This window comes from Scyliorhinus canicula, chromosome 8, assembly GCF_902713615.1.
Source record: "Scyliorhinus canicula chromosome 8, sScyCan1.1, whole genome shotgun sequence".
NCBI classification, from domain to species: Eukaryota; Metazoa; Chordata; class Chondrichthyes; order Carcharhiniformes; family Scyliorhinidae; genus Scyliorhinus; species Scyliorhinus canicula.
Window position 1 is genome coordinate 42,920,030 of NC_052153.1, and position 24,604 is coordinate 42,944,633.

The window sequence follows — 24,604 nt, forward strand, 5'->3', positions numbered from 1 at the left end:
TCGATCCTTCTTCCGCTTTCTTGTTTTTTAAGAAAAAGGCTGCGATGTGATGACTGGTGTGAATGTACCCAAGAGCCGTGCAAAGAACTTGAGCTCTGTTAGTTTTTTAATACACATGCTGTAAAGTTGTCCCTCATTTGCTTGTCGAGCTTTCACTAAATGCATCCGTACTGTTTGCATTAACAAATATCTGAGAGTTCCATCTTATTGTTCTCCATCTATTGTACCAGTTGTAACAATGGTCCAGACATCAGAATTTGGTGACATTAGAAGCATTAGTTGACCCACAAAGATCCGTGTCATAAACTAGTTGGTTTCTTTTCACTACATGGTGCAAGTTAGCTAGCTTGCCCTACTCCAGTTGTGATCAAGGGTCTAGGGGTGACGATGCATAGCGGTAATGTCACAGAGTCACTGAACTAGACACCTGGAAGCCCAGGCTAATGCCCGGTGGGGGGGGGGGGACATGGGTTCAAATCCACCACTGCAGTTGAAACTATGATCAATTCTCATTTTAAACCAATGTGGTTCACTAATGTGCTTTAGGGAAGAAAATCTGCCGTGACTGCAGACTCTGCTATACCATAATGCTTTAGAAAAGCCAAAACAATGTGTACCTGCACCAGATGGACTGGAGCAGTTCAAGAAGGTGGCTCACTGCTGCCACCTCAAGGGCAGATGGGAATGGGTGACAATGCTGGCCTTTCCAGAAATGCCCTCCTTCAGGTACCCTGACCTCGGAGGGTATTGGTGACTGTGAACTTCCATTGGATTATGCTTGATAAAGTATTGCAGTGGTTATAACAATGTCCACATCCTATGAAAGATGAAGGGAAAAAAAACATAGGCCTGAAATCCTATGTGTTGTTACAGTCTCACACACAAGTATAGTTTTATACTGAGAAAGCCCAACCTGTGTCCTGTAAAAGTATTGATCAGACCCTGCATTTGAGTACTAAACAGAACTAATTCAAGGCAAAACTCAGTTTAATTCTGCTGAGGTTTCTGTTTTCTAACAAAAGGTAATAGTTTAGCTACTCAACCTAACAGGGTTCCTGATTGTAGAATGTATTTATGGTGCTTAGTTGTACCAAAACCAATTTGATGATATAAAGGTGATGAGAAGTAGATGGGGACCATATCTGTGGCATTTTTAAATGAGTTCTGTGGGAGCCTTTACAGACCAATTAATCAAATGGGTTAAATCCAGTCATAGTAATTGGATTTAACCATTAGCAAAAGCATGTTGGAAATTCCTCTACCACGCAATAGGTATGGAATATTAGGATAAAGCATGTTGTTAGTGAAATGGTGCAGGAGGGAATGAGGATTATAGATTCCTGGGACATTGGTCCCAGCTTGAACAGGTCTCTCCTGCCCCAAAATTAGTCCCAATGTATTGATGGGAACGCTAACTAGTGCTGTGGAAGAGGGTTTAAATCTGCTTGGCAGAGGGGAGACACCAGGATGAAATATTGGAGGATACATAAGTTGCAAGAATTGAATCATATCATAGAATTTAGTGCAGAAGGAGGCCATTTGGCCCATCGAGTCTGCACCGGCCCTTGGAAAGAGCACCCCACCCAAGCCCACACCTCTACCCTATCCCTGTAACCCAACCTAACTGCACACTGACGGCAATTAAGCACAGCCAATCCACCTAACCTGCACATCCTTGGACTGTGGGAGGAATCTCACGCAGACACGGAGACTCAGACTCTGCACAGACAGTGACCCAAGCCGGGAATCGAACCTGGGACCCTGGAGCTGTGAATCAACTGTGCTAACGTGACGCCCCACGGTGAATGAAGTTACTGTGAAAAGCCCCTAGTCGCCACATTCCGGCGCCTGTTCGGGGAGGCTGGTATGGGAATTGAATCGTGCTCTTGGTCTGCTTTAAAAGCCAGAGATTTAGCCCAGTGTGCTAAACCAGTCCATGTATAGCGTGAGAGTACTGAGAAGTTCAGAAAGGTTGGATCAAACAGTGTGAGCTGTAGGCACAAGCCACCACATAGGATTCTACTTATTGCAATAAAAGACCAGGCTCCAACGAGGATTGGGAATTTAATATTCTCTGCTGCAAGACAAATAGGGAAGGAAAAGAGGTGGGGTGCTGGCAGTATTGAAACGAAAATACTTATTACAGTACTAGAAAAATGAGTTGAAGTGTCGAGGACAATTTATTTAGATGGAATTTTGTTCTAAATGGCCCATGTTGGTCATAAAATAACATTCTTTGAGAGTGATCACAATTTATCCCTTCTCATGCTTCCAACCTGTCTGTTGTTTTGTCATAGTTGACCACCCCATATTCCTCCAATTCATCTCCCCTTGTCATCTAACTAGGTGGATCTGCCCTAGCCGGTTTCCATCTATCTAATTATAGCCAGAGAATAGACCAGGGGTGGGCAAACTTTTCCGTGCAAGGGTCACATTCAGAAAATCACAATTTTAAAGGGCCGCATAGTAAATTAATAGTCCCGGTTGTAATCAATTACGGTGCGGCATATACCTCAGCGCTTCCCCCGGTGGCATCCTGCATTTAGACCTCTTTTTCTCTACTTTTCAAAAATGGCGCTTCACCCGGTTATGATTCTGGGCGCCTCATATAGAACATAGAACAGTACAGCACAGAACAGGCCCTTCGGCCCTCGATGTTGTGCCGAGCAATGATCACCCTACTCAAGTCAACGTATCCACCCTATACTAGTAACCCAACAGCCCCCCCCCCCCAAAATTAACCTTATAAAAAATTAAAAAAAAAAAAAAATTTCCAAAAAAAAGATTTTTTTAATGACTTGATCTTGGTGGGCCGCATGCGGCCCGTAGTTTGCCCACCCCTGGAATAGACTAATGGCTTCAATTTGCACTCTGTTATCTCTGGCACTCCTGAAGAATCTATCCTTTGCCCCCATCTCATTCTTACCTACATACCACATACCACTTGAGTGATATTATCTAAAAATACATCACATTCCATATGTATGACAGTGACATTTAACTCTGTTACATCTCATCCTCCTTGGACCCTCTTGGCTGTCTACAAATCATCTCTCAGCTTATCTGACCTCCAGTACTGGCTGAGTAGAAATTTCCTCCAACCAAATGTAGGGATGACTGACATCATCATCATTAGTCCCAACACAAACTCAATTCCATTGCTGCCAACGGTCCAAAGCTGTTTACAACTTTGATGTGTTTGACTTCAAGATGAGTGTCCTGACCCCACATCCGCACCATCGTCGAGGGTTTAAACTAAAATGGCAGGGGGAGGGAATCTATACAAGGAGTCAAAGGAGGGGGCAGCACAGACAAGAACAAATGACGGGAATAAGAACAATAATGGGCAGAGAAACAGGATCAGAATCTAACAGGGCCACGGTGAAAAATAATGGGAACCGGTCGAGGAATGCTAAAAAGGACAAACTTTGTGCTTTAATGTGCAGATCATTCGCAATAAAGTGGATGTATTGCGTAAATTGATGTAAATAGGTATGATATAGTCAGGATTACAGAGACATGACTGCAGGGTGACCAGGGATCGGAATTGAATATCCAAGGGTATTAGGAAGGACAGACAAGAAGGAAAAGGTGGCGAGGTTGCATTGCTGGTTAAAGAGGAAATTAGCGCAATAGTGAGGAAGGATATTCGCTCCGACAATATGGAATTTGTATAGAGCTGAGAAACATCAAGGAACAAAAAACGTTAGTGGGGTAGTATATAGACCCCCAAACTGGTAATGTTGGGAATGGCATTAAACTAGAAATTAGAGGCACATGTGATAAAGGAACATCTGTAATTATGGATGATTTTAATCTGCATAGAGATTGGGCAAATGCAATTAGTAACAATACCACAGTGGAGGAATTCCTGGAATGTGTATGGGATGATTTTCTGGACCAATATGTTAATGATAATCCTTTATTGTCACAAGTACTCTTTTATTGAAACAAGTATGAAGTTACTGTGAAAAGCCCCTAGTCGCCACATTCCAGCACCTGCTCGGGTAAGCTGGTACGGGAATTGAACCCGTGCTGCTGGCCTTGTTCTGCATTACAAACTAGCTGTCTAGCCCACTGAGCTAAGGAACTAAAGAACCAACCACCCTAGGTAGGGTATTATGTAATGAAAAAGGAATAATTGGCAATCTAGTTGAGGCCTCGAGGATGAGCGACCATAATAGAATTCTTCATCAAAATGGAGAGTGACTTAGTTGATTGAGACTTGGGTCCTGAATCTAAGTAAATGAAAGTACAATGGTGTGAGTTGGCTATAATGGATTGGGGAATGTTACTTAAAAGGGATGACTTGTGTGAACTGCAACAATTGTTCATTCCTGTCAGGTGCAAAAATAAAACCAGAAAGGTGGTCAAACCATGGCTTGCAAGGGAAATTTGAGATAGTATAAGATCCAAGGAAGAGGCATACAAATTGTCCTCTGCTGAATTCTAAACTGTTACCAGTTCTCAGGTATGTTATTTTCTCTGGCCAGAGGGATTGATTAAGAAGGGGAAAATAGAATACGCGAGTAAGCTTGCAGGGAAACATAAAAACTGTAAAAGCTTAAGGCACAGTTGCCAATAGTGACAATTAAATTTGGAATACTCAGGAAGTTTGAACTGGAGCAGACTTGCAGAACTGAAGGAGGCTAAATATGTGGGGAAGGGCCCCAGATGCATTTGAATACCAGTTTGAGGATTTTATTCAGACAGCAAGGGCAATGGGTGAATGGGAAGCAGAGTTTTGGATCCACTCAAGTTTATGTAGGGTGGAAGATGGAGGCCAGTCAGGAGAGCATTGGAAAGAGTCAATTTTAGAAGCATCAAAGGCATGGATTGTAAACTGAGGCAGGGCTGGGTTCTCATTGTTTAGAAGTAACATAGAAACATGGAAGATAGAGGCAGGAGGAGGCCATTCAGCACTTCAAGCCTGTTCAACCATTCATTATCATAGCTGATCATCCAACTCAGTAACCTGTTCCCGCTTCCCCCATATCCTTCGATCTAGGTCTTGAACCACTGCAATTCACATGGTTACGGTACTCCCAAGATTATGATCCAGCAAAGGAACTGTGACAGATGTCTAAATTGGGATGATGTTGGGCTGGGTGGGAACTACATGGTGAAGATAATGTTCCCATGCACCTCCTGCCCTTGCCCTTGATGGTGGAGATCATGGATTTAGAAGATGCTGGCAAAGGAATGATGCAGATGGTAGTGTAGGCATGATGTACCAGTGATAGTGGATTGGGTGCCAATCAAGCAGACTGCTTTGTTCTGGATGGCGCTATGCACAGAAGAGAGATTGTTGGACATGCACCCAACCATGCAAGACAGGCGCCGGAATGTGGCGACTAGGGGCTTTTCACAGTAACTTCATTGAAGCCTACTCGTGACAATAAGCGATTTTCATTTCATTTTCAAGTGGAGAGTATTCTACCAATGTGGCATGCGCCTTGTACACAGCAGAGGCTACGGAGATGAACCATTCACGGCAAAATACCCAACCTCAGACCTGCTCTAGTTATCACTGCATTAATGGCACTGGTGCAGTTGAGTTTATGTTCAATGATGGCACCAGAGTGTTGATGAGGAATTTTGCAATGGGAATGCCACCGATTGTCATTGGGACATGGTTAGCCACTTGGAGATTGTCATTGCATGGCACTAATATTATTTACCAGTTGTCAGCTCTGGATGTTGTCCAAACGTTTGCTGCATGGAGCCATGAACATATTTATTGTCTGAGGAATTGCAAATGGAGCTGACCTCTCCAGGCTATTGTTTTGTATCCATCTTTGGATTACTCATCCGGTGACATAACTACCAAGCTGTTTGATGTTGGCAGATTGGGCATGGTGATGGAGTGGGTAAGACAGTGTTTTCAAATTAAAATGCAGACACAAGAAAGTCATAAAGTTACTCAATAAATTACATACATCCAGGTGGAAAATACTGCACGGAAAGGGATAAATTGCAGTACCCATGTTCTACCACTAGATGGAGCTCAGAGGCTTGTACTGTATTGTAGTGACCAGGGAATAAGGACAAAAAACTTGCACAAGTTTTCCCAAAGTTTCAAGAACATTACCACATAACTAAGATTAAATAACAATTTTAAATCCAAGTTTATTTGGTATTCATAAAAAAGACAACACAATTGAAAATTTTGGAAAATATCCTCACTGGAGTTCTGGTGTGACACAATCCAACTTAAAAAATTAAACTTACATAATGAAATTATTTACATCTTACACATAGCACAAAAAGAATGCAGGGGCAACAACCCATGAGAAACAATCTGCAACCCTGCCACTGGGACTACTCAGTCCAGTTGTGCAATATAAAGATATGTCCAGGCTCCTCGTCATTTATCCTCTATGGCTTTATTCCATAAAATAAGCTCACCTCTATCATTATCCCATCCCAAAATAGTTCCACCAGGAAGGAAGCAAAACAAAGCTAAGCAACAGTCTCAATTAAATGACTGGGTTTTAAAGGTCTATGGTGCAGAGTGCCTTTCTTCCCCCTCCTATTGATATTGAGGAATCATGACTGCACTGCACAGATTTGGAGATGTCTTTTCCTAATTGGACCCAACAATTAATCTGTCACAGTTAATGATTCATTAATAAAAGTTTTTTTAGGGACTAGTGCAATCTGCCCCTGGCGACCATTAGAGAAATGGCAGATGATTTTGATGAATATAAGCTTTTATAATTTCAATTATTGGATCACTTTACTACCAATAATAAAGGGCCATATCTTACTGGAGAAAGAAACATTTAGCATTAACTGATGTTTCAATAAAATTTAAAATGCTGGTTCTCAGAGGAGAGGGATGGAAGACATACATTTCAGGCACTCACCATCAACGAGCACTCAGATCAGGCAAGGCAGTTTGATACACAGTACAGCTACATCTTCTGCCTCAACTTCATCAGTACAAAAAACTCCATTGATCTCTAAGATTAGCATGTGGTGCCAAATTTAGACGTTTTGTACTCATCGGCTTGTTATACACTTGGAACATGGTAAAGACTGCCCAAACTCATTTCACATAGGGCCTTTACAGCCAGAAAGCAGAGACTTCCATTCATATCAGTCTGGGTCAGGTCTAAAAACAAGTCCCAGAAGTTGAGAGATCAATGTCTAACCTACTCCCTAGTTTTCAAAATAGATAACTTTGAGAACAAAAATGAAATCCTCTGGGAGAATGGGACAGTAGTGTGAATCAGAGGGCTGTGTATGAGTGTGACTGCCGCATGAAAGCACCACATAGGCACAACTCCTGCCAACATTGGCCACAGACACAGTTTAAACAAGTTCACAAATGTATTCAGCCTACTGCTTAAAACACAAAACTGACATTTAAAAGTTGGCTTTAAAGCAGTTTTAACAATGAAGAAAGTGGATACTTTGTATGACTAATCATTGTTCAAGAATTTCTTCACTTTCTTTCCAGTATGTAGGTCTCGTGGAAACTTTGGAAACATGCACAATAAGCTTTCCCACCAATTTCAATCAAACCTCAAGAAAGATTAACGTTCGACAGGAAACCGACTTGGCTACTTTGTCATAGCTTTCAGTTAAATATTCCCGGATCAACATAGGGATATGCAAGGAAGACTCCCATTTTATTACCATCAGCATCATAGTGAAGCATCCTGAAACACATGTCACAGAAAAAGCCCGGGTCCTCAGGGGCAAAACTATCATTGTTGGTCACCCACCTGGAACAAAGAAAACAGTAATGCAATTTAAAAATTATGCTTGGATGGCAACATCCCGCACAACCATGATGAAACATGTAATCTCATTATCTTTATTCCACCTATTCAATAGTGGATTTTATACACATTTGCATGGTGCGTTTTCCCCCATCTGATTCTCTTTGACACACAAATATTAAGAGGACACTACAAATAAAAGCTGATAACATTACTTCAACCCCACTAGTGATCTGTAACAAAGGTCTGAGTTTTTTTATTTCATGCAAGCTTTATTATTTAGCATTTAAATGAACAGAAATGACGATATTATCCTGACCGTACAAATAAAACTCAACCAGACAGTGGTCTCCAACTGAAACTTGCCAATCAAACTGTAGTGTACTCCTCCATTTAATTCATACTACAGGTTTACATCTGTAAAATGTTTCAAGGCATTGGACAGTATACCAAGAATATTATAGCATTCAACATGTCAAACAGACATGTTTCATAAAGAGAAAAAGACTTACTGGCTTGTAAAAACCCACAATGTCATCATGAATGATGTCCTGTCTAGCATACTGACACCTCCACACAAGACTAAAACTAGAGCGAAGACATGTGTGATAATATTACTGATATTTGATTATTTCAGTCATTGCATATTCAATTTGCTAATCTTTGATTTTATTATTTTATAAATTTGCAAAGTCTCAGGATTCTCCTGCTGGCTAATCACAGGTGAATTTTAAAAAGAAACCAGCACCACATCAGATCCTTTGCCCAGCTCGTCTTCACACATTCCATTTTGGTGACAATCAATCCACGTTTGTTTTTGATGGGACCTTCGCGGTGTGTTTTATTTTAAGTTTGCAAGCAACTGGAGCAATATATTGGCTGTGCTGCCAAATGAAGAGTTGTCATTGAGTGTTCTTAAATTCAAGGATGACACCGACTTTCTGCCACGGATTTTCACGCGACTGACAGGCCAATTTGCAACCACATATCTTTGGACACCTGGACAGAACACTCCACCAAGGTAGAGGGATTTGAGTGAGCAGAGCCTGCCCCTTTACTTTCCTTATCTGCCGCTGTTCCACATCACCAAGACATTGTGACTGAAAGGATGATGCAGCTTGATGGACAATTTGTCACCATTCTGGATTGATAGCAAGCTCCTCCCAGTAATTAATGGCAATGCTGCCACACTTTGCTGAGTGCTTTAGATTGCCTTTGAAGTGCTTCCTTTGTCCTCACTAGAACTTTCTACCTTTGAGAGTCAAGAAAACAGTACCTGGCAAGGGAGTTAGTTTTTGGTCATCTGGACAGTGTCCAGTGTACAAAAGTCAAGTTTGTAAGAACTTTGTATAAATGCTTGTGGTGGTGACTTCAAGGACAAGAGTGTTTATTTGAGAGTCCCCCAATTAAATCTGGAGTATGTGGCTGAGGCATTGCTAATGGAATTTTCTAAGTGCTCGTATAAAGAACAGTATGGTGGCACAGTGAGTAGCACAGCTGCCGCACGGTGCAGAGGGCCCAGGTTCGATCCCGGCTCTGGGTCATTGTTAGTGTGGAGTTTGCACGTTCTCCCCATGTTTGCGTGGGTTTCGCTCCCACAACCCAAAGATGTGCAGGGTAGATGGACTGACCACATTAAATTGCCCCTTAATTGGAAAAAATTAATTGGGTACTCTAAATTTATAAAATAAAAATAAAGAAAAAAGAAGAGTACAGCACAGGAACAGGCCCTTCGGCCCTCCAAGCCTGTGCCCATCATGACGCCCTAACTAAAAAAAATCTTCCCTTACTCAGTCCGTATCCCTCCATTTCCTCCCTATTCATGTACCCATCCAGATGCCTCTTAAATGTTGCTCACATGCCTGCTTCCACCACACCCTCTGGCAACACATTCCAGGCACCCACCACTGTGTGAAAACCTTACCCTGCACATCTCCCTTAAAACTTTCCCCCTCTCACCTTGAACCTGTGCCCCCCTAAAATTGACATTTCCATCCCTGGGAAAAGCCTCTGATTATTCACCCTGTCTATGCCTCTCAATTTTGTGGACCTCTATCAGGGGTTGGTTTAGCACACTGGGCTAAATAGCTGGCTTTTAAAGCAGGCCAGAGCTCGGTTCAATTCCCATACCAGCCTTCCCGAACAGGCACCGGAATGTGGCAACTAGGGGCTTTTCACAGTAACTTCACTGAAGCCTACTCATGACAATAAGCGATTTTCATTTCATTTTCATTAGAAGGAAACTTGTATGAGGTGGCAACAGCTGAACTATTATCATTTAATATGCATCCTGACTAATTATGGGCAGCAGGGTAGCATGGTGGTTAGCATAAATGCTTCACAGCTCCAGGGTCCCAGATTCGATTCCCGGCTGGGTCACTGTCTGTGTGGAGTCTGCACGTCCTCCCCCTGTGTGCGTGGGTTTCCTCCGGGTGCTCCGGTTTCCTCCCACAGTCCAAAGATGTGCGGGTTAGGTGGATTGGCCATGCTAAATTGCCCGTAGTGTCCTAATAAAAGTAAGGTTAAGGGGGGGGTTGTTGGGTTACGGGTATAGGGTGGATACGTGGGTTTGAGTAGGGTGATCATGTCTCGGCACAACATTGAGGGCCGAACGGCCTGTTCTGTGCTGTACTGTTCTATGTTCTATCAGGACTCCCCTCAGCCTACATCTTTCCAGTGAAAATAATCCTAGTTTATTCAACCTCTCCTCTCAGCCAACACCCACAAGGCCAGGCAACATCCTGGTGAACCTGCTTGGCATTCTCTCCAAAGCTTCCATGTCCTTCTGATAATGTAGTGACCAGACCTGTATGCAATACTCCAAATGCAGCCTAACCAAGGTTTTACATAGCTGCAACATGATTTCCCTACGCTTGTACTCAATGTCCCGGCTGATGTAAACAGTAAGGGGGCTATCTCACAATGCTGCTTGAACACATCCAGATTTTGTTGGTGTCTGTTTCAGATCTCCCACTCAAGACAGCTGCAGTCATGTCAGCATAAAGCACTTGAAGAAATGTCGTGGATGTATAAATATTTGGAGCATAATCTACATAGCCTCAAGATCTATCGATACAAATGTTTTGGTCGGGTTTTTGGTGCAATGAAGAGTTCCTGATATTGTTTACTACATCTATCTTGTATTTGTCTGGCAACAAAGACCATGTTGGAGGTCCCCCTGGAAGGTCTAAAGCCACACGATCAGAAATGTGGTAGTCCAATAAATATGTCCATAAGAAGCTCAACTACTTACAATGTAGGTATGTGCGGCAGCTCTTTAACATCAGGTGGTTTAACATCAGCTGACAAATGAAAACATACTGTAGGGAGCACACATGTCACATTCCAGAGGGAAGATGGAGCTAGGCCACCCTGTCCCACGAGCCTGCTCCGCCATTCAATAAGATCATGGCGAGTCCGATTGTTACCTCAATCCACATTCCTACCTACTGCTGATAACTTTTCAACTTCTTGCTTATCAAGAATCTACCTAGTTCTACCTTAAAAAGTCACACGCTTCTCCCACCACCTTTTGGAGGAAGAAACTTCTAAAGACTCGCTAACCTCAGAAAAAAAATCACTCATCTGTGTCTTAAATGGTAGATCTTTAATTTTTAAATGGCGACGCCTAGTTCCAGATTTTCCCACAAAAGGAAACACCCACTCAGTCAAGATCTTTCAGCATCGTATATGTTTCAATCAGGTCACCTCGTACTCTTTTATTAAAATTTAAAGTACCCAATTCTTTTTTTTCCAATTAAGGGGCCAATGGCCAATCCACCTACCCTGCACATCTTTGGGTTGTGGCGTGACCCACGCAGACACAGGGAGAATGTTACTCTTCTAAACTCCAGTGGACACAAGACGAGTCTGTCCAACCTTTTCTAATGACACAACCCACCCACTCCAGTATTAAGTCTAATAAACCCAGGGCAGCATGGTGGCGTAGTGGTTAGCATTGCTGCCTCACGGCGCCAAGATCCCAGATTCAATCCCGGCTCTGGGTCACTGTCCGTGGAGTTTGCACATTCTCCCCGTGTTTGCGTGGATTTCGCCCCCACAACCCAAGATGTGCAGTGTAGGTGGATTGGCCACGCTAAATTGCCCCTTAATTGGAAAAAATGAATTGGGTATTCTAAATTTATAAACAAAAGTCTAATAAACCTTCTAGTGCATTTACATCCCTCTTTAACTAAAGAGACCAATACTATACATGGTACTCCATATGTGATCTTACTAGTGCTCTGTATACCTGAAGCATAACCTCTCTACTTTTGTATTAAACTCCCCTTGCAATAAATGAGAAAATTTTATTAGCTTTCCAAATTACTTGCTGTACTTGTATACTAACCTTTTGTGATTCATGCACCAGGACACCCCAATCCCACTGCATCTCAAAGCTCTGCAATCTCTCATCATTTAGGTAATTTGCTCCCATTTTATTCTTCTTGACAATATTACATTTTACCAAATTATACACCATTGCCAGGTCTTTGCCCAGTCCCTAAGCCTATTTATATCCCTTGTAGTCTCCTTGCGTCCTCTTCACACCAAACTTTCCTACCTATCTTTATATCAGCAAATTTAGCAACCAAATCTTCAGTCGCTTCATCCAAGTCATTTTATGAATTGTAAACAGTTGAGAACCCAGCAAGGATCCCTGTAGCAGGTTACTTGCTATATATCTTGCCAACCAGAAAATGACCCATTCCTGTTAGCTAGCCAATCTGCTGTCCATGACATATGTTACCTCCTACATCATGAGCTTATATTTTCCACAATAATCCTTTTTTAAATAAAGTTAGAGTACCAAATTCTTTTTTCTCCCCCCAATTAAGGGGCAATTTAGCATGGCCAATTCACCTATCCTGCACATCTTTGAGTTGTGGAGGTGAAACCCACGCAAACATGGGGAGAATGTGCAAACTACACATGGACAGTGACAAAGGGCTGGGATCGAACCTGGGTCCACAGAGGCAATAGTGCTAAAAACTGCGCCACTGAGCCGCCCTCTTCCACAATAATCTTTGTTGTGGTACCTCATCAAATATCTTTTGGAAATCAAAGTACAGTAAATCACACAGAACATAGTGCACAAGGAGGCCATTCGGCCCATCGAGTCTGCACCGACCCACTTAAGCCCTCACTTCCACCTATCCCTGGAACCCAATAACCCCTGCTAACCTTTTTGGTCACCAAGTACAATTTCTCATGGCCAATCCATCTAACCTGCAATTATTTGGACTGTGGGAGGAAACTGGAGCACCCGGGGGAAACCCACGCAGGCACGGGGAGAATGTGCAGACTCTGCACAGACGTGACCCAGCAGGGAATCGAACCTGGGATCCTAGCTCTGTGAAGCCACAGTGCTATCCACTTGTGCTATCGTGCTGCCCACTATCCACAGCACGTTACTAAAGAACTCCAATAAATTGGTTCAACATGATTTTCCTGTCATAAAACCATGCTGACTTTGCTTGATTACCTTGAATTCTTCCAAGTGTCCTGTTCGAAGGTCATTAATAGCAGCTTCTAACATTTTCCCTTTGACAGCTGTTAAGCGACGGAAGCCAAGACATGGAGTTCAAAGCCACAAGAAGAGTATTGGAGCTGACTAGGAGGAAGTCTACACAACATAACGCTCAAAGTAACTGCGTACGAACATACAAATTAGGAGTAGGCCATCATTTGTGCCTGCTCTGTATTCAATGAGATCGTGGCTGATCTGATTGTAATGTCAACTCCATTTTCCCACCCATCCCCACTACCTTTCATCCCCATGCTCAACAAGCCTTAAAAATATTCAAAGGCTCAATGAGAGCAATGCACCTTAATTTACAGTAGCTGGATGTAAAGGCCCAAGATAGAATAGGATGGCACTGATTGGTTACTGCCATATGTGCCTTGGTGGCATCAAGAAGAATGGCGAGTTAGGCATGATGTCCCATGCCACAACAGTATCCCTGCCATCAGCTAAAATTGATACTAGCTTACACATTATTTCCTGGAGATGGTCATCTATTTTCATTGTTTTTTAAAATATATTTATTCTCTTCCTCCTTCACATTTTCATCCAAATTTACACCCACCAACAAACAATCAACACTAACAAATACAATGTCAATCCTCTGGCCAACAATTCCTCCTCCTCCTCCCCCACCTGCAATGTTCGATGCCATCCAATTCTTGAAAGTGCATAATAAACAAAGCCCATGAATTGTAGAACCCTTCCATCTTTCCCCTCAACTCAAACTTCACCTTCTCAAGTGTTAAAAACTCCAACAGATCCCCCCCACCACGCCAGGGAACAGGGTGGAGAGACTGACCTTCACCCCAACAGGAACTGCGAAGGCTAAAACATCTTCCACACCTGCTTCCAACCCCAGCCGATCGGATACCCCGAATATGGCCTCCAGAGAACCCGACTCAAGTCTCACATGTACGACCTTCGAAATTACCCTGACCACCCCCCTCCAATACCCCCCAAGCTTTGGACAGGACCAAAATATATGGACGAGGTTTGCGGGCCTCCACCGCCACAACGTTCATGAACATCCTACATCCTCCACCTCCTCAAAGAGTCGGCTCATCCTTGCCTTTGTGAGATGTGCCCTACATACCACTTTCAGCTGCATCAGCCCCAACCTTGCACACAAAGTTGAGGCATTTACCCTCCAGAGCACCTCACACCCCAACCCCTCCTCAATGCTCTCTCCCAACTCTTCCTCCCACTTTGCCTTAATCCCCTCCAGCGGTGACTTCTCTTCTCCCAGAATCGTCCCATAAATCGCCGTCACCACCCCCTTCTCCATTCCCCCCATCGTCAGCACCTCCTCCAACAGTGTGGAGTCCAGCTCCACCAGAAAGCTCTACATCTCCTTAGCGAAATCACGGACCTGCATATACCTAAACAATTCCTCCTGCCCCAACCCATATTTCGCCCCCAGCTCCTTCAATCACGCAAACCGGCCTCCCAGAAACAAATCCTTTAATGCCCTGACTCCCTTCTCCTCCCATTCTCCGAAAGCTCCCATCTCACTTCCCTGGCTGAAATCAGCGATTCGCCCGAATCAGCATTTCCCATGACCCTGCCCCCAGCCTACAGTGCTGGCCCGACTGCCTCCAAATTTTCAATGTCGTTACTACCTGACGCGCCCCCCCCCCCCCCCCCCCCCCCCCCCCAAATCCCGAGTATTTCCCTGGGGTCATCGTGAGTAGCGCTGTTCCCAACGCCCTCAGCCCTGACCCTCTACACAGACCCTCCTCCATTCTAACCCACTGGGAGTGTGTGCGCCCCCCCCCCCCCCCCCCCCCCCCCCCCCCAACCCAGCTCCTCAACTTCTCCGTGTTCGCCGCCCAGTAATAACATAGTAAATTTGGAAGACCCAACCGCCGATTGCAGTCCTCTCTGCAACAACGCCTTCCTAATCCTAGCCCCCCCCCGGCCCGCCCAGCCAACCCCACACCCCCCCCCTGTATAATTAAGGTTATCATCTTTTCAACCTCCTTGAAAAATGCCTTTGGCAGGACGATCGGCAGGCACTGAAAAATAAACAAGAATCGTGGCAACACATTCATTTTAAATGCCTGTACCCGACCTGCCAGTGACAGAGGGAGACCATCCCACCGTGCCAAATCAGCTTTCAGCCTCCCCAACAAACTGGTAATGTTATACCTAAAGAGCACCCAATAATTTTTTCCCCCAATTAAGGGCCAATCCACCCAGACACAGGGAGAACGTGCAAACCCTCACAGACATTGACCCGGGGCCGGGATCGAACCCGGGTCCTCTGTGCCGTAGGTAGCAGTGCTAACCCAGAGTGCATTGTCAAAGTGAATGAAATAGACAACTACATCAATCAAATCTCTCAATTGTGTGCTGAAATTATCTTTGGCGTCTTTTCAGGTCAAATTGGTTCGGAAACGGGCTTTTGGTGGCGATAGGAGAAGTTCGCACATAAGTAGCTCCTGCCGTGGTCTTTGTTTTTAGAATTTTCAGCCCGTTTCCTAGGGATTTTGGTCATCAAAACCGACCTATTGCAAGGGATAAGGAATTTGTCGGCGAAAATATGTCAAAATCTATGAAGAAGGCTGGTGGCAAGAAGATTAGAGGGTAATCCTTCGACGAGACCAGAAAACCCGCGAAGCTCAGCAGGGGAGAAGATGGCAGAGGGTCCCATCTTGGGTGTGGCTGCTCATATTACGGTGGAAACACTGATTGGCAAGATGGCGCAGGAGTTTGAAAAACAGTTTGTAAACCATTTTGAGAAGCAGGACAGGATGATAATGGAAACCCTTAAGCGATCATTTGAGACGCATCAATTGAGACACTTGCTCCAATTTAGGAAAATCTGGGAGAAACCTTGGAGGCAGTGAATGAGCATGCAGAGGTGCTGAAGGGTGTGGAGGCCGCCTTGTTGTGGCAGAGTGATCAAATCACCTTGTTGGAAACTGGAGTGCTGCTGGTGGTGGAGAAGAACAGGACTCTGAGGGCAAAGGGGAAGATGTCATCACCAAGCTTTTGGTGTGTGTGTGTGTGTGTGTGTGAGACGTGTGTGTAGGGGTGGGAGAGAGAGAGCAAGACGGAGTGATTTTTCAGTTGAGAGATAATTTTTTCAATACGTCAGAGGAGACAGAGGCTTTTGTCCAGAAGCATGGCCTTGGACTTGATTGAATGGATTTGATTGCGACTTTAAGGAGGACGGTTGGGAGGGTTTGTATCTGTTGTAAGTTTGGGATTGAGGGGGCTATGGTTGTCCGAGAGTATTGGTCAGGATAACAGTATGGGGATATGGTTCCTGGGAGGGGGAGTTTAAACATTGTATGGGTGTTGGGATTTGGTTACTCTTCCATAGATGGAACCGGTTGGGACCATCATTTTTCTTTGTTCGTAAAGCATACACCTGGGTGGGGGGGTTACCTTAGGTAGCTTTAAATTTTCAGCTACTGAACGGGAGTGAGGTGCTGCGGCTTGCTGGACCTGCTTGGGCAAGGTTCAGTGAGCCTGGCTTATTTGTTTGATGGGGTGGGTGGGGCAGAGAGAGAGGGGGGTCATTTCTCTGGAAAGCAGGTTTCGGGTGTATGGGGGGGGGGATCTGACTGGAACAAAGTTTTTCTTGTCTTGGCTCTTAGGTGGGTCCTGGGCCTGTCAGAGATGGCAATGTTTGTCTTCTAACTTTAGGAATTGGTCACAGTTGGGGGGGGGGGGGGGGGGGGGGGGGTGTCTGTAGGTTTTTATTTTTTTCCTCAAGGGTAGGGGCTTGTCAATGATATTTAGTTTGTTTTGTATGGATTTGTTTAATTTGTATATCATAACATGAAAACTGGAATTTAAAAAAAATTGATTTTTAAAATTGTTTCTGAAACCAGTTAAGTAGCATACTTGAAGTGGTTTGATCATCTGAGGCAGGCAGGTCTACATTACTGCCAGCGCTCTTGATTGACAAGATATGGAACACCAGATGTATTAATGGGATCAGCCTCTGACAGCAGAATATTTAGTGAATAGGCTGGTAATAGGCTAGCAGACAGGCAGAATTTGGTCGGATGCATGGCTTTTAGCTCATACACAATATGCTCCCATGCCACACTCTCAAGTACCAACTCCTGCTAATTTCTTCGAAGTTCTTCAGGTACAAGTGATGGGGACAGTGTGTGCATTGCATTGCAGGCAATCAAATTTTATTGATGTGGTTCTCTCAGCAGTACTGTTTCACCAACGATTCTGAAACATAGCACGGCGCATCTGCGCATGCCAGACCCACGACTTGCCAAAAGGAAAATAAGCTAAACATATTGATTACCCCTATTTGAAGCATTTCTGTAAAAAGTAATACGAAACATGAAGATTCTTTAACGCAATATAATGCAGTTATCTACCTACCGGACTATAAATAATTTGCAAACCGAACACTTCCGAGTCCACATCCAGGGCTTTTTGATCACACATGGATACAAAGTTTTATCTAGGCAATCATCACGATGGGCAATTCTGTGACAGCAAATAACATAAGTGTTAGTGTTTACGTCATTCTGAACTTCTTCAGGTAATCTTAAAGCGCACTATACTCCCGAGGGCACGTACAACAAAGTGCTTTGGTTTAAAGTTACATTCTGCATTGAATGATTAAGGATACTTGCATTTTTATATGAAACCTTTATACACTTTAGGGCTATAATGAAAAATGCCAGAGTTATCAGGTTGGAAGCTCATTGCAGATAACTCACTTCAGCACAAGTTGAGTGACGAACAAATATTAAGACAGTTTTGAACTTCAGAAGTACGTAGACATATTGGATTAATCATAGACAGTGGCAGATGAATTTCAATGCAGAGAACAGTGAGGTGATTCATTTTGGCAGGAACAATATGGAGAGACAGTATAAAATAAAGAAGAAAAACTTCAAAGGAGGTGCAAGAATAGAGGGATCTCAGTGTACACAAGTCATTGAAGATTACAAGCCATGTTGAAAGAGCAGTTAATAAAGCACACAGTATCTTAGGGTGTATTAATAGGGGTATCGAGTACTAGAGTAAAGAGGTGATGTTGACATGATAAGACCCTAGTTGGGCCTCATCTGGAGTAGTTCATTCAGTTCTGGATGGCATACTTGAGGAAGGATGTGAAGGCATTGAGAGAGTACAGAGGAGGTTCACAAGAATGTATCCAGAGATAAACATCTATTGCTATGAGAATAAATTGGCGAGGCTGGGACTGTTTTCCAATGGAGAAAAGAAGGCCGAGAGGAACATTCAAAATCCTGAGGGATATGGACAGAATAAGTAGTGAGAAACTGATCCCACTCAGGACAGCATCAAGACCTAGAGGACACAGATTCAAAATAATTGGCAAAAGGAGCAAAAAAGTGATGAAACAAACATTTTTCTGGTTGCCCTTTTTTAAAAGAAAGTATCAAATGGGACAACAGAGCTGCTTTGTTCTGTACACTTTTTCAAATATTAGCCCAAGCATTTCTATTCTAAAATCCCAACATGGAGGCTGGGAGATCCAGCCCAAAGATTGTCAATCGCTCAAGATGGCAAAGCATTTGCGCAAGTATAAGAACAAAAGGCAAGCTCATACCTCCCACATTCTAGTCTTGAAGACGGGCATGCAAATTAGGTAAACACTCAAAATGCAATATGGAGAACTATATTGTCAGAAGAGCTGTCCTGCAAATGAGAAATTAGACACAAATGCAATGGATACTATGGCAAGGACGACTGTCTGACCAACATAATTCCTTCAATCAACACTATCAAAAGGCCCAAAATACATCCAAAATAGCATGACAAGTCTTCTTCCCACTGAAGTTTCCACTCATATCAGCAAAATGTAGGTAGCAGAGTGGCACAGCGGATGTGCGCTGGGCCCACATCAGCAAAATGTAGGTAGCAGAGTGGCACAGCGGATGCATGCTGGTCCCATATCAGCAAAATGTAGGTAGCAGAGTGGTGCAGCGGATGCATGCTGGTCCCATATCAGCAAAATGTAGGTAGCAGAGTGGCACAGCGGATGCATGCTGGTCCCATATCAGCAAAATGTAGGTAGCAGAGTGGTGCAGCGGATGCATGCTGGTCCCATATCAGCAAAATGTAAAATCCAACCTGAATCAATGCAATCGACTGTTTTGGAGCAGAATTTTTAAAAAAGATTTTTTAAAATTCCTTGGTATGGTTAAGAGTGATAACCTGGTGCAATTTGATTAATACAGCTGAAAATGATGTCACAAAAAAATGCATTTTAATCAGTGTCTAGTTCACCACCAATTTTAAATCAAAATGACAAGAAAATCTCTACAGAACAATTTACTAGTTATAGTAACATACGAAATAGGAGTAGACTATTCGGCTCATCAACTCTGTCCTGCCATTCAATAAGATCATTGCTGATCTGATTGCGGCCGTAACTCTGCTTTCCTGTCCGCCCCCCATAAACCTCGACTACCTTATCAAACAAGTCTTTTTAAAAATAAATTTAGAGTACCCAATTATTTTTTTTCCAGTTATGGGGCAATTTAGCGTGGCCAATCCACCTAACCTGCTCATCTTTGGGTTGTGGGGGCGAGACGCACGCAGACACGGGGAGAATCAATCAAAAATCTAACTCTGCTACTCTCTGTAGAATAGAATTACAAACACAAATTACCTTCCTAGAGAAGGAACTCCTCATCTCTACAAAATACAATTTGCACAGAACAAAATTTGAACTTGAAATTTCACGATCCTTTGCACTTGTTTGACTGATTCCAAATTAATCGTGCAAGAACATTTCACGATCTTTTGCGCTTGTTTGTCCGATTCTGGATGAATTGTGCAAAAACAAAAGTGCAACCTAGCAGAAACTCCTGCTGAAATATTAAAGAGCCCCACTTGGAACAACAGCCTTGTGAACTGTACATTTTCCCCACTGGACTGGTGGGTCATTGCACATTTTTTGGAACCTTGTTGACGGCAAAATAGTTAGTGCCTACATAATAATGAATGACCGTACTTCAACATAATGTGTCATCTCTGAAGCTTTTCCAAGGCATTTCGCAAAGCATAATATAAGCCTTTCTTCTTCCTAACTGTTAGGTGAAAGATTGACTGATGTTAATGTATTCTCAGGGATATAAATAGGGTAAATAGGATATAAATAGGCTAAACAGGATGTTCAAGTAATAGGAATGATTGGACAAGTAAAAAGGCAATGTAGTTTATAAACCACAAATCAATGGTGTCTTTCTGAACAACGGGGATAAAGCCGGTTATTTTGTCATCAGCTTTTATGAAAGACTGAAACAAAAATGTTAAGATAGTCACCATAAAGTGTTCTCTGTGTGTTGTGTATCCAGTGAGCAACTGAACATTCTGACCAGCAACATCAGAGGTTTCATTCTCAGCATGCACTGAGCAAATTGATCTCACTGGAGTGGTTTTAATGCCCCTTTCAATGCCCCTAAATTAAGGAGAGGAATAGACACAATCTGCCCTTGAAATCTGACCAATTACCTTTGCTGGAAGTGAATACATGTAGATATTGGGCAAAGTCTCCCCGACCTACAGTAGATGAATACCCCAACAATACTTAGTACTAATATTCAAGAGAAAAGAAGGAACACTTGGGGTGATGGAGGACAGACAACACCTCTAGAATCCCATCAATTTCAGGATGCAAGAGAGTAGGGGAGGGAGAAGGGAGAAAATTAAAAGTAAAGACCTCTAAACACAAGCACCTCTTTAAAAGAAAAAAATCCAATGGCACAGTGGGTTAGCACTGCGGCCTCACGGCACCAAGGTCCAAGGCTCGATCCTGGCTCTGGGTCACTGTCTGTGTGGAGTTTGCACATTCTTCTCGTGTTTGGGTGGGTTTCACCCCCACAACCCAAAAATGTGCAAGCACCTTCTGATGAGCAACCTGCACTCAAATCGAGTCAACAAAAAATCCATTATAAATACAAAGAGTCAAGGGGGAAAACACTCAGCCTGGTTAAATGACAATATTAATTTTCTGCCTCATTTCCAATAAATTGATGCAAAACACTTAAATATTGTGATACCATCCAAAGATGATCAGAATGAGAGAAAAGGAAACAAATCTTCGGTAGGACAGTGCTTTGGAGCTTTAGTTAGTTAAGCTCTTGGGGGTATCCGAGCTAATTCTGTAACTCACTTCATGAATTATATTGACCCTCAATTTCTTACTGCAGAACAATAATGTAAAGACAGCACAAATAACCTCCGTGCTCTGATGTTACTAGTATTATCTCAGAACATTTCTGCACCCAAAATTAATGAATTTACCTGACATCTGAGATGATGATGAGATGTTCACAGTCACCCTGATGACAATATAAGTAAGGATAGCCAACTTTAATGCACATGTCATTGAATGTGTAGTCCTCCATTTTAGCTGTACTAAATTTCCCACAACCTCTGTCGTGGGACTCTGCCCATTCAATAATGTTCCTAAAAAGACAGTAAATAGAGATCATCTTATAAATCAAAACAGATTGTGAAATCATAAGGATACAAGTGAATTTGACGATGTAAATGGAGGAAGCAGTATTTATATAATTAAGTTAAGCTAATTTGTAGATTATTCATTACCCATTAAGCTTATTAGAATGACAACCATTCAAAAACACACAGGTCTAGTGAATTACCAGAGGAGGATATGAAATTGGATAGTGGCACTGTCCTGGTATCGTAACCAACATACCTCTTAACGAAATGCAATTTAAAAAAATGGAAGTTAACAATCTTGGTACAGCCAATACTTTCCTGAGCATAAAAGCTAAACACGAGTTAGCTTGTATATCATAAAAATCTTTCCCTGGGATCAACACAGTAGAATAATGGATTTGATTAGGCCTCGAATACCTTGGGCATGTTCTATTCAATACTGGTCTCCACAAAAGTGGAGCAGATGGAATGGCACTCGTGGGAGTCTTCCAGGGGATTGGAGGCCCCCAGGTGCATGCCCTTTGGACAGGCTGGTATCCTAGCACTGCTGATACCAGCTGGCCCCCTGGCAGTGCCGCATGTCAAGCTGCCATTTTTGATTGCGTGCAGGTGATCAGGACACCATTTTTAAACGCTGTCCTGATCTTTCCCTGCACTGATGAGTTTCGCCGAGCGGAGCCCCTCCGTGCAGGAAACACTGTGCGGAGGCTGCATGTTACATAGAATTTACAGTGCAGAAGGAGGCCATTCGGCCCATCGAGTCTGCACCGGCTCGTGGAAAGAGCACCCTACCCAAGGTTAACACCTCCACCCTTTCCCCATAACCCAGTAACCCCACCCAACGCTACGGGAAATTTTGGACACTAAGTGCAATTTATCATGGCCAATCCACCTAACCTGCACATCTTTGGACATGTTCTCCTCGTGTCTGCGTGGGTTTCCTCCGGGTGCTCCGGTTTCCTCCCACAGTCCAAAGATGTGCAGGTTAGGTGGATTGACCATGCTAAATTGCCCTTAGGTTAGGTGGGGTTACTGGGATGGGGAGGAGGTGTGGGCTTAAGTGTGGTGCTCTTTCCAAGAGCTGGTGCAGACTCGATGGGCCGAATGGCCTCCTTCTGCACTGCAAATACTATGATTGCTGATATGAATTACAACTCACTTGGAATTACATTTTTTTGCTGTCTCAAATTATAGTCATTGCTACTTTTCATTTTGTATTCCTCCACCTCTCATAGGTGGAGTCTCTTGTTAAATATGATTTCAATTAAGAAATTTCCTGAGCCAAACTTTGTTGGGGATTATTTGATATGTATATCTATATAGCTGGATAACATTTCTGCAGTTACAGCGCACTCAACCACACTTTCATCTCTGCTTTTAATGCCCCAAATCACTCTCTCACACCCTGGTTCCTTTCCAGAGTAAACATCTCTTATTTATGTTCCGTTACATGCAAGGGATGTAGACAGTAAGGGATGAGGCAAACAACGGATTTTGCCATTCACTGCCAGATCTGGCTGGACCATAAAGCACCCTCCGATCCTGCTCTCTTTTGCTAAAACTGCTCACTATTACAGGGTCACCCTGGAATACAAAGGTAATGCCAGGCTTCACTGCTGCAAACCATCTTCTTAAACTCCTCTGTCCAGTCTTCACCCTCATCACTGAATGTGAAGCACTCATGGACTTAGCTTGTCACTAAGGTTGGCCCCATCTGATCAGCTGCCCTGTAACTTAGCTCTCTTCCCCAAGCCCACCAGGCAAACTTCCTCTAAGATTCTCCTCTCCCTAGCCTCAAGTTAACATCTTTTTCCAGCTTCTCGTCTATCCATTCATATTTCCATATCACCCCAAGCCTTCCGTAAAGTTACCAGAGTCCATCTTTGCCGTAGCACATCTGCTGCTGAAACCTGTGCCCTCAAGCATCGACCATTCTGGTGCATTCCTGGCTGGTCTCTCAAGTTCTACCCTCAAAATCGGAGTTATCCAAAACTCTGCTGCTCAAGTCCCTTTCAATCATCAACACTACGTTCACTGACCTACAGTTGTTACTGTTTATGCGAGGATTCGCCCCTCCATATTTCTACAATCTCCTCCAGCTTGACCACTGTCTGGAGATTGTTGCAATCCAATTCTGGTATTCCAGCATCCCTGATTTTAATTATTCCACCTTTGTACCATCAGCTGCCAAGGCCCCAAGCTCAAGACTTTGTTGCCTAACGTCCACCTCTTACTTCTCCCTTCAGACACTGCTTAATCCCTACCTTTTTTATGATTTTGATCATCTGCCCCAATATCTCCAGATGTAGGTAGATGTCAAATTTAGCTTGATAAATCTCCTGTGAAGTGCCTTGGGATGCTTTATACTTTGAAGGCTCTGATGAATTAAAGGCAAGTATTTACAAATGCCATGCATTGGATGACCGCAACTAATGGGTCAAAAAGGAAGTTACACTGCATTGTGAAATTTTGAGAGAGCCACTGTACCTGCTCAAATCTCTGCACTCAGAATATCTCGTGTCATTAAAGAAGGTTCCTTCAAAGAAGAAAAATGCCGACTTGTACAAGTCCTATAAAACGTGAGATTGAAAATTTTATTAATTGCCTAGTTAATTTTTGATATTAAAAAGTAAATTAGGTGAAACAACAGCCATTAGAAATAAGTGAAAAAAATGATTTTAATGAGAATGGGAAAGAAAACGGAAACAATTTACTGAAAACGGAAATAATAAATTGGAGAGCAATTTATATATCAATATAAACTGAACAACAGGGGAAACATTTAAAATGTTGAGTAATAGAATCCATGAAAAATGCATCCCATCAAAAAGCATGACCAAACTAGCTAGTAGTAAACTAGCTGGATATAACGAGGGGTCTGCACAGTGATGATTGGGAGAAACTGCTACTGTTCCTAAAGAATTAA

The 24,604-nt window shown here is 43.1% G+C and overlaps 1 protein-coding gene across 1 annotated transcript in view; it reads right to left on the bottom strand.

The window, feature by feature from the left end:
• Nucleotides 1–6,104: 6,104 nt before the first annotated feature.
• Nucleotides 6,105–24,604, bottom strand: part of snapc3 (small nuclear RNA activating complex, polypeptide 3) — a 39,607-nt gene continuing 21,107 nt past the window's right edge. The window contains exons 6-9 of the mRNA XM_038804450.1: nt 24,166–24,248; nt 21,517–21,681; nt 17,614–17,721; nt 6,105–7,733 (exon numbers count right to left, since the gene is read on the bottom strand). Coding sequence (XP_038660378.1) covers nt 7,586–7,733; nt 17,614–17,721; nt 21,517–21,681; nt 24,166–24,248 — 504 coding nt within the window. The 3' untranslated portion in view covers nt 6,105–7,585. The remainder of the gene's footprint in view (nt 7,734–17,613; nt 17,722–21,516; nt 21,682–24,165; nt 24,249–24,604) is intronic.